The sequence below is a fragment of the Melampsora larici-populina genome (assembly GCF_000204055.1).
Source record: "Melampsora larici-populina 98AG31 unplaced genomic scaffold MELLAscaffold_41, whole genome shotgun sequence".
Taxonomy (NCBI): Eukaryota; Fungi; Basidiomycota; class Pucciniomycetes; order Pucciniales; family Melampsoraceae; genus Melampsora; species Melampsora laricis-populina.
In genome coordinates this window covers 375456-390894 of record NW_006768805.1, presented here as the reverse complement: position 1 = coordinate 390894, position 15439 = coordinate 375456, and the positions used below count along the sequence as shown (strand labels likewise).

At 41.8% G+C, this 15439-nt stretch overlaps 3 protein-coding genes across 3 annotated transcripts; 1 reads left to right on the top strand and 2 right to left on the bottom strand.

Moving 5' to 3' along the window:
- Positions 1-1859: 1859 nt before the first annotated feature.
- MELLADRAFT_66273 (uncharacterized protein) lies at positions 1860-3711 on the top strand (the record flags this gene model as incomplete). Its single annotated transcript, XM_007414197.1, has 5 exons — positions 1860-1914; positions 1976-2517; positions 2597-2809; positions 2888-3209; positions 3284-3711. The coding sequence occupies 5 exons, from the start codon at positions 1860-1862 to the stop codon at positions 3709-3711; spliced, it is 1560 nt and encodes a 519-aa protein (XP_007414259.1).
- Positions 3712-10075: 6364 nt separating this feature from the next.
- MELLADRAFT_91297 (uncharacterized protein) lies at positions 10076-11450 on the bottom strand (the record flags this gene model as incomplete). Its single annotated transcript, XM_007414107.1, has 5 exons — positions 10076-10488; positions 10561-10605; positions 10681-10800; positions 10872-11204; positions 11294-11450. 5 exons carry the CDS (start codon positions 11448-11450, stop codon positions 10076-10078), a joined length of 1068 nt encoding a protein of 355 aa, XP_007414169.1.
- Positions 11451-12558: 1108 nt separating this feature from the next.
- On the bottom strand, positions 12559-14204 carry MELLADRAFT_91296 (uncharacterized protein; the record flags this gene model as incomplete). Its single annotated transcript, XM_007414106.1, has 8 exons — positions 12559-12806; positions 12870-12965; positions 13038-13160; positions 13226-13468; positions 13532-13631; positions 13701-13756; positions 13831-14121; positions 14192-14204. The coding sequence occupies 8 exons, from the start codon at positions 14202-14204 to the stop codon at positions 12559-12561; spliced, it is 1170 nt and encodes a 389-aa protein (XP_007414168.1).
- Positions 14205-15439: the final 1235 nt, after the last annotated feature.

Here is a 15439-nt window from a genome sequence, read left to right as displayed (position 1 = left end):
ATTCATCCTTATTGAAAACGGTCTCACCTTTTGTGTCTTTTCAAAGGCTTATCTAGATTTTAAATGTCTTGCTGTACTTGTTGTGAAGAATGATCATGTTTGTTTCTCTCTGCTTGGCGTCTAAATTTTTGTGATCCTAAACAATATACCAAATGTAGAAACTGTGTATGAATTACATGATTGATTGGACCTATGTTATCGATATCAAATCGAGTCTTTCTTGACTTATTCACAGACAATCATTCATGTTCAATGATTCTACTTTCTGATCAGAAAATAGATGCATCACATTACTTCCACGTGAAGGGCACAATTTATTGGCCATTTGATTGAGGTTCTTGATATGCACACCCAATTGGAGCGGTAAACGAGATCAGTCTTCTTTAATTTTTCTCACTTCTAATCTACCAATCCATGCAAACCATACTAATCTATCAAACCCATCGGCCTCTAAACCTTCTATCTCTTTCAGTAGCATTGTTTTGTTCAATCAAGCCACTTCATTTTTCGATCGTCTTATATGATTCAACCCTCACCTCAAAACACATCTTTTGCTGAAGTTAGTCCAGTGAACGCGCAGATGATCCGAACAAGGTCATCAATACCTAAACCTTCAATTGGTACGGAAGTTATACCTTACGATCGTAACGGTCAGGTGTTCTCAGTGATCGTTCTAAGTATACTCAGAGATATAGTGAGACAGATCGAGGTAGGCAGACGCGTCATTTTCGCAGTTAACTTACCATCAATGATAACCAAAATGACTACTACGGTAGAGGCACTGGTTCGTTACAAGAGGCCTGCGATAGGCTTAAATAATGTTCTAAATAACAAAGCTTTTCTTGAAACGATACCTCGAAAGGGCAGGGATCAGTTGCTTAACATTTTGGGTGCAACAATCAATGCGCTAAGACTTTCTGACTTCCGTTCAACGATATTCGCGACCATTACTGTACTTTTTAGGGAGCTGAAAAGAATAACCCTTACTTTACCAACTCCTCTTAGCGAGATCGTAGAAGGACTAGGCAATATGATCGTAAAGGACAATAAGTTTGATGTAGATACCTCCAATATGAGACCGAGGGAACGTACTGCAGACGAGATTTTTGTACAAGAACTCAAGAGTAATGACGGAACGAACTTTATTTAGGAGGTCATTGAAGGTAGATCTCAATTCGACGTCTCTGAAAGTTTGTAAATAAACCACAAGTTTATTCTTATTTCTATTTTATTTTTATTTTTACATTGCCTCCACTCCTATGTAGCCCATTTCGCTCGATCCGATCATTTCTATTGCGCTGTATATCGGACACCAAGCAATAGATGGATAAAACCCGACTCCTCATTTCAGCGCATCAAGAACCTTCGCCACATCTTCACAATCGAAGTCGCTTTTGGGGGTGCGAACTCCACTGAACTGCACTCAAATCGTCAAACATCATACTTTCAGCACATTGGTTGAATTTGTAAGTCCAGATCGACTGTTTTTGCTTGATCCTACTTGTCACTTATACTAACTGTCCTTTTGATCACAAATCGGTCATAGTTGTAAGTCAAAAACAATCGTTTGGTCGTTTCACAATCTTTTGATCTTTTCTGTTTTATCACATCTATCTACTGTTTTCACATATTCAAACTATTCATTCTCATCATCCATAAACATCGCTGGGGTACACAAGGGCGCACTGACAGGTATCGGGCTGCCACTTCCCCAGCTTCGGTCTTGTGGTGGGGATTGACAGGTTTCAAACCCACCCAGCCGATTGTCTTCCTTACTCTCGCTTTGTGATCTGTTGATCATTTGTTTGATGTTCATCATTGAACAACATCCAACTAACCGATTGATTTATTCATCAGCAATGCCTGCTGAGCGAAACAGTCCATCAATTGTAGTTGGGCCACTGCCATATCCGAGTAAGTGATCAGAAATCATACTGATCTGACTTCTTACTGATGCTCCTTTCTGTTGAAGCAGAGAGGGCACCACCACGAAACCCTCATGTGGCACCTCAGTTCAAACCCAGAAAGCCAGGCCATGAATATCCCAACAACAACATGCTCAGCTCAGTCTGCGACCAATACCTTCGTCAGATGTTGGCCAACATCAAACCAGAAACGATTGACTTTGACATCGCAGTATCTCACTTCTTACACGAAACTTCACATCTCAACCTTCGAGATATTCCCCACTCTGTTGATCAAGTTATCTTCGACTTTGAGACCCTTCGTCCACTGGTCAGCCGTCAAGACGATGTCTACACTTGCGCTCTACATATCAAGTCCACCATCAAACACCACCGGGCTACCCCCGATTCGCCATTACCTTTTGCTCTGCGCTATCCGAACTTGAAATCGCTCCAACAACTCACAATCAATCGCTCCAAGGCTCCTCGTGCACTCCCTTCAGACAAGGCAGCAGTTTTGGTTGATTTAGCTGGGCGGTTGTTAGTGATAAACCTTCCTCCCAAATACCCAGCTGAGACCCTAAGGACGCCTGCCGGGCACATGACTCCAGAGGTGATTTCACGTCTTTACACATTTCTCTAGTATCGATTTCAAGTGACTTTTGGCTGATGCACATATCTATGGGTTGTAGGCGCGAGCACTCAATGCATTTGAAGGAGCTGCTGATATACACAATTTACCATCATTCGACGAATCAAATGAAGACGACTCACTCAAACCCCCAGCCTCGATCGAAGATTTTGGCGCCGCAAGACTATCCCGAGGTAAAAGCACACCTGTGGCAATCCAAGGGGCTGTGTATGGGTCACTGCCATATGTTGCTTTCGGATACTCTTTGGGCTCAGTAAGTGAACATGACCAGTACGAAATGTTATCCTCATCGTCACCTGTGCTGACTGTTATCAACCAATAACCATATCAGCCTGATGCACGTGCTGATACCAAGTACATGTTTGGACGTGAAAGGCAGGGGTGGAAGCTTAATGATGTTGGAGCAGGACCTCAGGAAGATCGCCATCTGCCTCTGCCCATGGGTCTTGGAGAAGAGTCGCTTTTCAAACGTATCAAAAACGGACGCATACATGATGAGCTTCACTGGCCCTACGAAGTCTCACATGCTCTGAATGCATCTGTGAATCCTAAGACCTTTGAGGTTGCTGAGCGGGTTGTAAACTTCATTGGTCAGAACTCTGGCTCAATGCTTTCAAAACGAATCAGCACTTTGGAGAACAAAGTGATTCAGGGTAAGTCAACCTTTTCTTATGCTCATTCCAATTGTACAGACGTGTTTATACTCTGATATTATGCTTGACATTAGGGCAGCAGATAAACTATAATTTACAGGTAGCTCCCCACCGCGATGGCAAGAACTCAAACCTGCTGGATTCGGTCTTCTATCATGGAAGGAATTATCAAGGCGGTCGCTTGATATTTCCTGTACTTGGGGTCAGTGTCTGTGCTGACCCAGGTTACTCGGTTCATGCGAGATTCAAGTTTCTTGAACATGGTGTCAGCAGCATTTTGCCAACAGATTCTACATCTCCCCCACTCCGCATTTCCCTAGCTCTATACTCACACGCTCAGCTCTACGCCAGTGTTGCAAGAGTCTCGGCGGCTAGGAATGGCCTACATTTCAGTGACACAGAGATGTGGCTGCCATTTCCACCACCTAACTTTTCCATTGATGTTTGCCGCAAGATCCTGAGGAAGCAAGAGAATAGTTGGAGGAAAAAAAAGATAGAATGATTTTGTGTTTGCTTGATTAGTTTCTGTTGATCACGGTCACTACCTATACAATAGCAGTTTTTTTTGCTTGTTTAGTTTTGGTTGTTTACACTTGTTTAACTTTGTTTACTAACATCAGAAAAACCCAATATTTGTTTGCCAAAAGTTGTGTTAACCTGGGAAGATAGAAAGAAAGGTAAAGTGCTCCCCATCCTGACCAGAAATCAGATCACTCAGGCTTGTGGCTGGAGACCAATTAGTACATCCATGTAGATTGAGAACCTCTTTATCTTAAGAGGTGTCCAAAAATTAATAAGTTATCGAAGTTAGTAAAGATATGATTTGAGGGAAAATTCATAAGGAATGGGGCTTAAAATAATGTGAAATTAATCAGTTAAAATAATGTGAAATTAATCAGCGCATGATGGCTGGGCATCTTCACATAGATTCATGAATCACAAAAATCAAGCATGTACATCAATTATTCTTTTCTGTTTAGGAAGATTGGATGCAGAAAGATTGTCCGGTACACAAAAGTCTTCAGACTGTTTGCATCATCATGATCTACATTCAAATTGGCCATCTACATGAGACATGGTAATCTTAGATTGAGTCCAGCCTTTTTGAACAGTTTGATCACCTGCATGAAAGACTTGTTTAAGACTAAGCTTCCAGGCCAGACCAATCACCCAGCTAATAACTCTCTCTAGAATCTAGGCTTAGGTGAAGCAACTAGTTTGAGTTCAATATTTTACGGACAACATCCACATGAAGCTGAGAACCTTCAAGCAATGATGTTCAATGAACAAAACTCAAGCGTGTGATGTGCTCTTGGATGAATCCCTAGGCCTTGCAATTTCAATTTGTTTGTTAAAAATGTTTCCCTTAATCCCATTTTTGAGTCTAACAATGATAGTGAGTGTCAGCTAATCTCATACAATAGATCTCTCTGATGACTCCTGACCCAACTGCTAGGCCTTTCGAATTTCATTCATGTTCTCAAAATGATTTGTTTTATCTGTCCATTTGTCACATGTTTATATGTCTGGACTAATTGTACCGGAGATCTCCTAGCCTCATACATTGATATCCTAATGATGCTCATGAACACCCGCAAAAATGATAAATACTTACCATCATGATGACTTTGTTTGGCATGTTCCTGCAGATTTATTTCCTTTTTTTGTCAAAATGCCTCCTAGAACTAACAAACATAAAGATCCTCATCGAGTACCTTGTCGTTGTCATATCTATCAATGTTATCTCGGGAAGTTTCAAGATGCGTATGGGGTGACTCAATCTGGTGTTGAGGTCTTACCTGAGACTTTCGAGTCTCATCAATTGGCCAAAGCAAGACAAAAAGCAATGTCTAGTTTGCCTTCTCAGAACAACCAGGAAGCCCCTCCAGTACATTCTAATCGCACAGGAGAAGTTCATCAAGATATTCTTGTAACATCTCTTTCATCGTTAAATCTGACAAATGCTACTAGGATATCAACAACTAATGCTCGAGCAGAAGCATCACGCGCAAGTCTTGACAGGTTGCAATTGGATTCATCAGTAGATATCTCATCCAATGAGAGGACTACAGCAAGTCCTCCTCCTCAAGAACGTTCTCCAGTGTCCTCCAATATATGTATGTCTGCATCAAGAGCTAGAGACAAAGGTGTGAGGGTATACGATTGTGGTGAGATAATTTCCTGGATTAGACCTACCTCCAGCTTATAATAAGTTTTGATCTCATTTTTTGATCGACGCCCTTGAACAGAGAAGTTCCACACATTTTTGTTGCGAGACATGAATCCGCTCCTGCTCCAGGTGGCCCTGATGGCAGCTCTTTTAAGCATATTCGGCAACATATCAATGTCTACAGCTTTGTGGCTCTTAGACTGTTTAAAAATAACTATTGAATTAGCGTTGACACAGGGAATCAACCCTCTTCGCACTGCTACCAAACTTAGGGATCCTGATGCAACTAACTTGTCCCGAATCCCAAAAACAATCACAACAGTCATCGGATGGTTGAGAATTGATCCAAAGTTGATTGAGATGAACTGCTGTCAAGCATGCTTCGCTCTGTATCCACTTGACCGGACTCCAAGACAATGTACTCATTTGATTTCAAGAATCCCTGGTGGACCACCAGAAGTCGATCCTGACACTCAGAAAATACCGTCGGCAAAAGACTACGAACCAGATCTCTCTGAATTCTCCGAGGCAACATGCGGGCAAATTCTGACAAAAGTAGCAAGAGGAAAAGTTGTTCCTGTTCGAAAGTTCGCATTTCAAAGTTTATCGGAATGGATTGCACGTCTCTTATCTCGTCCTCAGATCGAAGACTTACTGGACAAGTCATTGGTAGAGTCTCGCAAACCCTTTGACCCCAAAAAACCCATCAGTGACATTCACGAATCAAGAATTTGGAAATCTTTCCGTGGCGCAGATGGAAACCAGTTTACTGGCACTAGCGGACATCTTACATTTGGGATGTTTATTGATGCAATAAATCCGTATGGAAATAAGATAAGTGGACATCATGCATCCATCACATTTATTGTGATGGTGTGTCTTACCCTTCCCCTAGACATTCGACACCGACCGGAAAATATATTCATAGTTGGCATCGCACCAGGCCCTTCTGAACCGTCTCTAGAGCAAATGAATTGGATCCTACTTCCAGTGGTGAATGAATTAAAAGCTTTATGGAATCCGGGTCTACTCCTATCCCGCACCCATACTTACAGATCTGGCCGTCTCATTCGAGTTGCACTTCTTCCATTTATTGCGGACATTCCTGCTGTCCGACGCTCTCTGGGTTTCCCTAGCGCAACAGCAACTTACTTCTGTTCAAGATGCCTGATAACAAAGAAGGACATCAACATATTAGATAAAAGCAAATGGAAAATGCGCACACACTGTCAACACAAAGTTTGGGCATTTCAAGCTCGTGATTCAAAAACTGTAAAGGAGCGGCAAAAGATCTTCAAGAGTCATGGTGTGCGTTACTCAGTATTAATCGAGCTTGAATATTGGAATATCATAGATTATCACGTAGTGGACTCAATGCACAATCTTTTGCTGGGTCTTATCGCATGGCATGTTCGACGATTTTGGGCCATGCAGGATGAGCATAATGACGATGAAGATTTGAAACCAATAACAAATGTTGAGCTTCAAGATCTTTTCAACGAGCATTCTGAGGCAGCCCATACACATGGAAAGAGTCAGGATCAAGGAGTAGAAAGTATCCATTTTGAAACGAATGAGGAAGAAGATGCGTGTAATATCAATGATGCATCTTTTGGAAACAATACCTCTTCAAGTGATGATGACTACAACCCTCTTAATGATAGTGGATGGGATGGGAAATGGGAGGCTCCACCTTTTGAAGAAATCATATTTGATTCCACAATGCTCAAGAAAGTAAATCATTTCCTCCCACGCATCCATATTCCTACTTGGATCAAACGTGCCCTGAAGGTTTTGGGCAAAGCTTCATTTGGAAAGCTGAAAGCGGATGAATGGAGAAATCTTCTCGCTATCCAATTACCACTTATCCTGATTCCAATGTGGGCAGATTGTGATCAAGTGAAAACATCTCTTCTTTATAATTTTCTGCATCTAGTGTCACTTGTTAACCTTGCCCTTAAGCGTAATATCACATCAGATCACATAAAAAGCTATGATCACCATATATTGAAGTATCTTGAAGGATGTCTCAAATTGTTTCAACATTGTAATCTAGCTCCCAACCATCACATGGCGCTTCACTTGACTGAACTACTTGAGGAGTTTGGACCTGTACGAACTTGGTGGTCCTTCTTTTTTGAGCGCTTGATGGGTAGCATTCTTAAAGGCTGCCACAACAATCACATAAGTGAGTAAACATTCCAATTGACAGATTTCCAACTTTTTCCTCCATCACAAGCTTACTTGTCAAACTTCATCTGCCATTAAATAGGCGAGCTCGTGATAACCTTCCTCAAGAATTACTCTTGAGCAGGGAATTTAGCTGCTCTTTTGCATGATGATACACTACCTGACGCGCTGAAGCCCTATCTCTCTAGGCTACAGTCTTTATATGAGCCTAAAGAATCTACTGCAAAGCGCCTCTCGAACTCAAACATGCAGCCTATCAGACATGATATACTCAAAATCTTAGTGGAACGCTTGAACAATGAAGAAGATCAGCCATATGAATGGATGATTCCTGAAGAGTATAATTTGCTTTCAGATGATACTGCTCTCGGATATGAACCAATTCTTCCTCAAGCATTCTTCTACAAACGAATTATGCACAATGGTGTGTCATATGCAACTTTTAGTGCGAGTCAGGAGGACAGTTTCATAGAGTTTACGGGTTCTTCTGGAATCCGCAAGTTTGGACGCATCTTCTCAATTTTCATCCATCGTCGGTCTCCAACTCCATCAGAGAACCAGCTCGACACGTGGCTTCATGTCCAAAGTTTTCCCCCAATACCAAACACTCTGCAAGGCTTCGATCCCTTTCGTCACGCCAAAGGATTTCATGCTCAAGCTTATTTACAAGCATGGGGACCCACTAAAGACTGTATAGTCAGCCTGGATGAGGTTGTAGCACATTGTTCTTGGGTGATGTTCAAACCTGGAGAAATCCACCCAAAGATCAACATTCCTACCGTAGGTTTGGTTTCGATGAACCGATGATTTGTAGAATCATCTGTTCATCACTCAATTTAACAATTTTTTTGTGATTGTGTGTGTCCACACTTGAAAGTGTGTTCCATGTTTTAATTTCATTTTTCTTTTCTTTTTGAAAAAGACATCGATTTGTATGCCTATTCAAGATTCATTTACTTTTCAAAGTGTTCAATATCTCAAGGCTTACCATCTGAATCTCAACAGTGTATATAGTTATCTGTTCATCCCGATAGGGGCTTGTCCTGGCGATAGTTATTTCTATTTTATACACTTGAGCAATCATGCTCTTAGATTCTACTTTACCTACAACAAATGAGATATGATTTGAACCAGAAAAATACAACAAAAGAAATTGTGTTTCATCTCAAAGTGAATTCAAAACCTGTACCATCTTGGACAAAATACACTCAGGGCTGATGTTCCACATCAATTCACCTTTTTCACCAATCTCTTCCAGGAAGGACGATGAGTAGCAATCTCTGGATAGTCCGTCTGGTGCCTCAATAAGACTCTCTGTTGCATTTTCACGGCGGATACGAGGGCGTGCTGGGCGTCCGCGTTGTGGTGAACTCGAGTTTCCTGGATGACTCTGGTCTTGCTTAAGCTTTTGTCCATCCAAGCAAAGTAAGACCTTTTCCAGGGCCGCACTACGCCAAGAGAGTTTACGAGCACAAATTGGACCCTTACTCGGTATGAGGAGCTGACCCTCTTCCACGTCGGTCTCATCATCACTACAGGCTACCTCAACAAGAGGTAAAAGAGGCCAAAGTCTTTCCTCCTGAAGTACAATCGTTGTTCGCATCTTTCGCAACTGAACGGGGTGGGCGCTAAGGTAAGTTGATCTTTTATGAGTTTCAAGAGGTCTTGAAGGAGAAACCCACATGACATAGTCTTGTTGCTCGTCGGGTATCTCTAGTCGCAGCTTCTTTACGCTCGTTGGTCCAATTCTGCTGACGATACCTGAAAAGAATTTGTCAATAGATCAGTTTGTGGTGTGTGAGTAGGTGAAGATAAATTGTAATGTTGCACCTTTTCATCAGACTCTGTATGTGTGTTGAGAAACATTTCTTGATGTATCCAATATTGTCCGGATCCAGAGACACCCCGCTATATATACCTAATCTGACCAGCTTGAAGAAGATTTTCTCCGAAAGGTTCCACACACGTTTGTTTGGTTTTGAACTTGGTGATCCAGCCAAGTTTGGTCGGAAGCTCTTGATCCGTGCTGCTTTCATGAGCTGCCACGTGACTGATAATTGTTGACGAGTCGCTTTTTGATGTCCAGGTCCGCCTGGATATGGGAAACATAGGTCTATCCGAGGATCTTGATCGAAGGGCTCTGTTGGCTGCTGAAGATCTATCTCAACGTGTTCAAGGTCCAATTCACAATCCCATCGCTCCTGCTCTTCTGGGCTGGCTGGCGGGGGGAGAGGATCAGACTCTGATTTCAATCCAAACATCATCTCTACATGAAAGCGGATATGTGCCTGAGTATGGCAGGAAGGATCAAGTGAGCTGCCAACTTATCAACTTCGAAAGTTTCAAGAGAATTGAGAGACACTTACTGCTGTACGTCCCCCACCAGGCTTTGCTTGAGCATCCGCTTGACCTTGATTACCCACTGACCTCTTTACAGCCTCCGATAACCTCTTCAGTTCACACTCAAGTAAGTCAATCCTTCTGTTTGCCCTGAGTAACAAACCTTTCATTTGCCTCCATGACTCTGTACTGGGTTCTTTTGAGAATCCCGTTCTAGGAGCTGTTTGAGATTGAACTGATCAGAAATCTCATTTTTTGCTGTGACACATAGGCGCAACCCACTTTCTTTATTCCTTGTTTCACCATCGGAATTGACGTCAGGTGGCACACCTCCTTTTTCTTTTGATTCCTGATTTCGATTAGTCCCAGTGCCTTCAGTATCAGACATTTTGTCGTCTTCAGGAACATACTCCGAATCAGAGTGTACCTGCTCTCTCTCTTTACCTTTATTTGATGTTGACGGCAATAATTGTTCTAAAGATGTTGGTTGGGGCCGAGGGTACCTAAGTCGCCCGTGTTCTAAGCTGGGGATGAACGTATCCGAAGGCTCATCCACAATGATATCGCCAGTTGATCCACCTGAGAGAATATAGCCATGCTATTAAACATCATTATCACTCGAATGATGCAATGTACAAAGCAGAAACTCACCTGGTACAGAAGATTCAGAGAGGTTCTTGGAACCGGTTTGTAAGTCTATTGGTTGACAAGAGATCTTGATTAGCTGATTCCACAATCAACAGGAACAGGGCGAATGAGACAGAAACGAACCCTTATCTACTTCTTTTGATGTTACTTCGAAAGTGAAAGATGCTTGTTTGCCCCTGATCTGCGATGTTGACTGGATTGGCACCTTGGGCTCTTGTTGAACCAAACTCGTGGGGAGCACAACTCAGAGCCCAATCAAGTTAGTGACCTTTGTGTGTGGTTCAATCATTCAAGTTGTGATAGACAAAACTCACTAAGATCTTTGTAAAATCCGCAAGTTTCAACCAATCTATCTTTTTCCATTCCAGAAGCGTCTATGCCGACATCACGCAAAATCTCTACCAGCTCATGCTTGTCAAATTTGTTGTAGTTGACTTCGGTACTTGGAATTGTATCAGAAGTAACTTCTGGAGATCGAACAGTCACATCTTTGTTTTCAACCACACCTGAACGAGGCCGTTTTTTTGCTGTTTTTTTCTTTGAATGTCTTGCTTTCTTCTTGGTGATGTGATTGTCAAGGAGCTCCAAGAGACGTGTTCGCGACCGCTTTCCTGATACATCGATCTCTTCAAGAGCTTCTTCGGAGCCTTCTTCTACACCAGAAAAGGTATCAACGTGAGATTAGAATAAAAAAGCTTCGTATGTGGACAACCAGTACACGGAGGCTTCATCTCACCTTCATCTGGTTCCACTGGTCGATTTTTCCGTTTCTTTGACAGTGCCACCACAGCTGGCTCATCGGTGTTATCTTCAGGTCTAGAATTGGTGGCTTGCTTTCGAGTGATCCGATTGCTTGAAGGAAGCTTCCGGCTGGCCCTTGGTTTTGGTGGCATGTGTGTATTAAGGGGTGAATGGGTGAGAAAACGTCTACAGGTAATGTGAAAATCTAGATCTGCAGCCCTTGGAAAGAAACAAACAAACGATTCAAATTTGGGGCTGGAGGTTATAAGAGGTCTCTTTGAGACAACTTGAGTTTCCTAGAGATCATTGTGAAGAACTTGATCAGGTGATTTGGCAACTGTTGCTGCGATCAAAATCATTATCAGAGTCATCACAAGGTGAAGTCAAGCAAAAAGAGGCTTGTTATTTATCGAACTTGAATCCTTTATGTTATTTTCATCTAGGTCACAACAAAAGAGAATCAAGATCCTCTTGATCATTTGTTGCAATCTCGTTGCAAGTAATGACTATCAATTTTAATTTGATTACTTTTTAGCAAAGATTTCATAGGTACAATCAGTTTCTCATTGTTTCATAAAGGAGATGTCAGTGATGTGTTTTGTCTTCATTCCTTACTAGCCAAAGCTTACTTGCAAAGATTGTTCGCAAATCCTATCAACTTCCTTCTAGTGTATGTGAGCAAGACTTTCATTGAGGGTCATGGTAATCATTGGATTTCAGAGCTCTTTGGAACATTTGATATATGTTGATATATACCGAAATCTCAATTACAAGAGTTTCTCATGACCACACGGCCTTCCTGGATCATCACTGTATACCTTCCATCACGATGATTTATTGCCAGTTAGTTTTAACCTCTGCATCAGTGCGAGAATACTGTTTATGACAAGTTGAGAGAATACGGGTCAAAGACAAAGAAAATTCAAAACATTTCATCTTGATGCCGGTGTGTGTTAATCAATTCTTCAGCAAATTGAGTGATCAAGGAGCTTTTACAACATATACGTATGTCAGTTCACAAAACGCTTCTTTTATTTCAATAGTCAGATATATAGCAATTTAGTACTTATCGGACTCTTGACTAATAGACTAATCAAAGATGGAAAGTGTATACCTCCCCCTAAACATACATGGGAAAGTGAGTGAAAGATAAGATTTGTGATAAATCGCAAATCTTATACATATACATTGATGTCCGGTATGATCATTTCATATTACCAGAAAGATGAAAATGGTGGCACAAGGAAAGAGTAGAGCATTTTAAGACTCGTTAGCATTGGAATCATCATCTTCCGAGCTTGTTTCCACTTCCGCTGGCTCCATAAGCCTCACAAACATATCCTCATGGGTAGAGATCTCCCGCATTGCTCTCCCCAACTGAGTACGTAATTTGATCACCTCGTGTTCCAAGGACTTGAACTTCTCTTCAAGTGTTGCGATTGCCAAGACTTTGCTTTCAACACGTTCAACGCGGTCCATGTTGCTTTGCATGTTGGAAATCGAGTGATCTGGTAAGCATCATTCAGCTGGATGATCTGCATAGTATCACATGAGATCGCAAACAGACAAACCATGCTTTTCAAGCTGCATACTGTGTCGAAAACAATTTGTTGTATTTAATTCGAGTTTTTCACCCAACTGGGTTGTAGAGCATTCAAGCGCAGAGACTTGGGGGGAGAATCATGCAAACATATGTGAGCAAAGTGTACAAGATGTATGAAGAGATCTAGAAGACTTACTGCGTTCTTCGCGGCCTCTTTCTTCAAGAAATATATCAACCCCGGATTTTGCGCTGCCTTTGGCTGTGTTCAAAGCCTTGTTGGACTTTGCGAAGGCGATTGGTGGAGTTTCCTTGCCGATAACTGAAGGGGCAATAGTGTTTCAGTCAAATACAAGCAAGAAACGAGGTAAGACTCAGAATACATACCTAGATTTCCAGTGTCCATGATCTCTGAATCCGAAAAGTCTATCAAGTCCCCAACCTGTTTGTCTTTAATATTCTCACCCTTGCTCGAGACACAAGGTTCCTTTCTGGCCTTCGTTTGGATGTCTTTAGCTGAGAATGAAACGGCTTTTGAAGACCTTTTTGAAGATCCTTGATTGAGCTTCGAATCACTCAAGTCCTCTTCAAAACGATCGATTTTGCTACTTCCGTTGACATCTCCTGAACCTTGGGACACCTGAGATAAACATGAGTCAGACAGTGACCCATAAGGACCAATAATACATATACCTGATCCTAGCGATATGCTCAAGAATCTGTGTACAGTATCAAAATCACTAACTCCAGGTACGCCACCACAGACTGGTTTAAATTGTAAAATTCGTGGGCTCTTTGAAAGCAGGACGCATTTGTTTTAATGGCCAAAGATGATAGATGTGAAAAGTAAAAAAGAACTCACTTTCTTTTCAGACGATTTGGTCTTGGTCTTCCGTATGGGCATTGCCTGATCAACCTCTAAAAAAGCATTTATGACCAATCAGAGGTCTTGCTTGATCTGAGGATAAAAGCGGAATAAATGGAATGCGCACCTTCCACCTTGACATGCTTCACATTTGGTTTGAGTTCTGCAGAAGCAATGCGCTTTCGGCTCCAATCCATATCGACGGTGTTTTCAACGACACTTGAACCTTCCTGAGGTGTTCTGAGGGTCTCGATTTGCAGGTGGCGAGATCTACCTGTTGGGATTGGAGGGACGCGAATGGGATGGCGATTTTTAGCTTGTGATTCAGATTTCACTTTAGTTGTAGGTTCTCCACAGAGAGGTTGAATCGTAATGCTGGGATTGAGAGCCGGTGCCTCGCTATGAGGATCGGGAAAGACTATTGATGTATGATATTAGAACCAGATGAGTATTAAAAAGCTTCCAACCATGTACAATAGAGCACTTACATTCAGGTTGCATCCTCCGCACCGTAACTGCGATTTCGTTTATCCCGAGCCTCGTATTGAAGGGAGTCAGAGGATGATTGATGTGCATCCAGTCAATCAACATCTGCTTGCTCACCCCTGGAGCGCTTGGGTCAAGTACTTCGGGCATATCACTGTCTGCATTGATAGTCAAACCAAGCGTGAAGACAATTAAGCCATAGTTGATGGACAGAAAGGCGATTAAGAAGACACATACATACTCTTGTTCAGTGACTAAGTCAATTTCAAGGAAGAGAGTGTATCCCAAATTACACTTGTGTGTAATGCAGGCGAGTAAAGACAAAGTTGAGAGAATGGAAGACAATGGTAAGAGAACGGAAGACAAAGTTGGAAAGCAAGGAAATCTGAAGAGTCCAGAGTTTGTTGGTGAGAATCGGATGCCAACAAATTTCAAACCACAAGAGAGTAATTGTACCCTGCCAAACTCCACTCGAAAGATGCTTTGCAAAAGATAACACACCAGGAGTTAACCTGCATATAAACTCTGAATACAAACCAGCCATCTTTAAGATTAATTGTGTGTGACTCACGAAATGATTCAATTTGTAGACTGTAGGAAGACTGCACTTGTGGAATATCAGAGATGCAGGTGTAAATCTGTTGAAAGACCGCACTATCATAATTTGCGCACTGTTACATATATATGTGGGTCAATAAATCTGAATGATTCTATTCTTAATTAACTGTAGAAGGGAGAAGTCCATCATTGCCCAATGATCATATGAAATTTGAGTCAGTTTCATAACAAATAGAATGACTGGCACGCCAGTTCCTGCAGTTTGACTTCATCAACTTGAGATAGACTCTTGCCGAAGGTTTGGCTTTTTGGGAATCTCCAAGACACAAGTGTCCTACTCATGGATGAGAATTGCTGAGTATCATGGATTATTCATACTGTGCTTAAATTTCATTTTCATTACAAAATGCAATTTGAATGAGCTTGATATAATAAACAGTACTGTCAACACCTTAATCACCGAGGTCGAGGACATCCTTTCTGTGCTTAGCAAGTCTCACCGGGTGTTTGCATACACTTGCATGTTGTGGTCTTTGGATGACCGCTCCAGTTAAAGAGCTTGCAAAACTTGCAGCAACACTTTCAAGGGAGACGTGAGTACATATATTTTGACTAAATCCAATCACTCCAAATGTTATTATGATACCATCCACTTGATTTTTGATTCTATTCCTCTTCTTCATATCCTCACC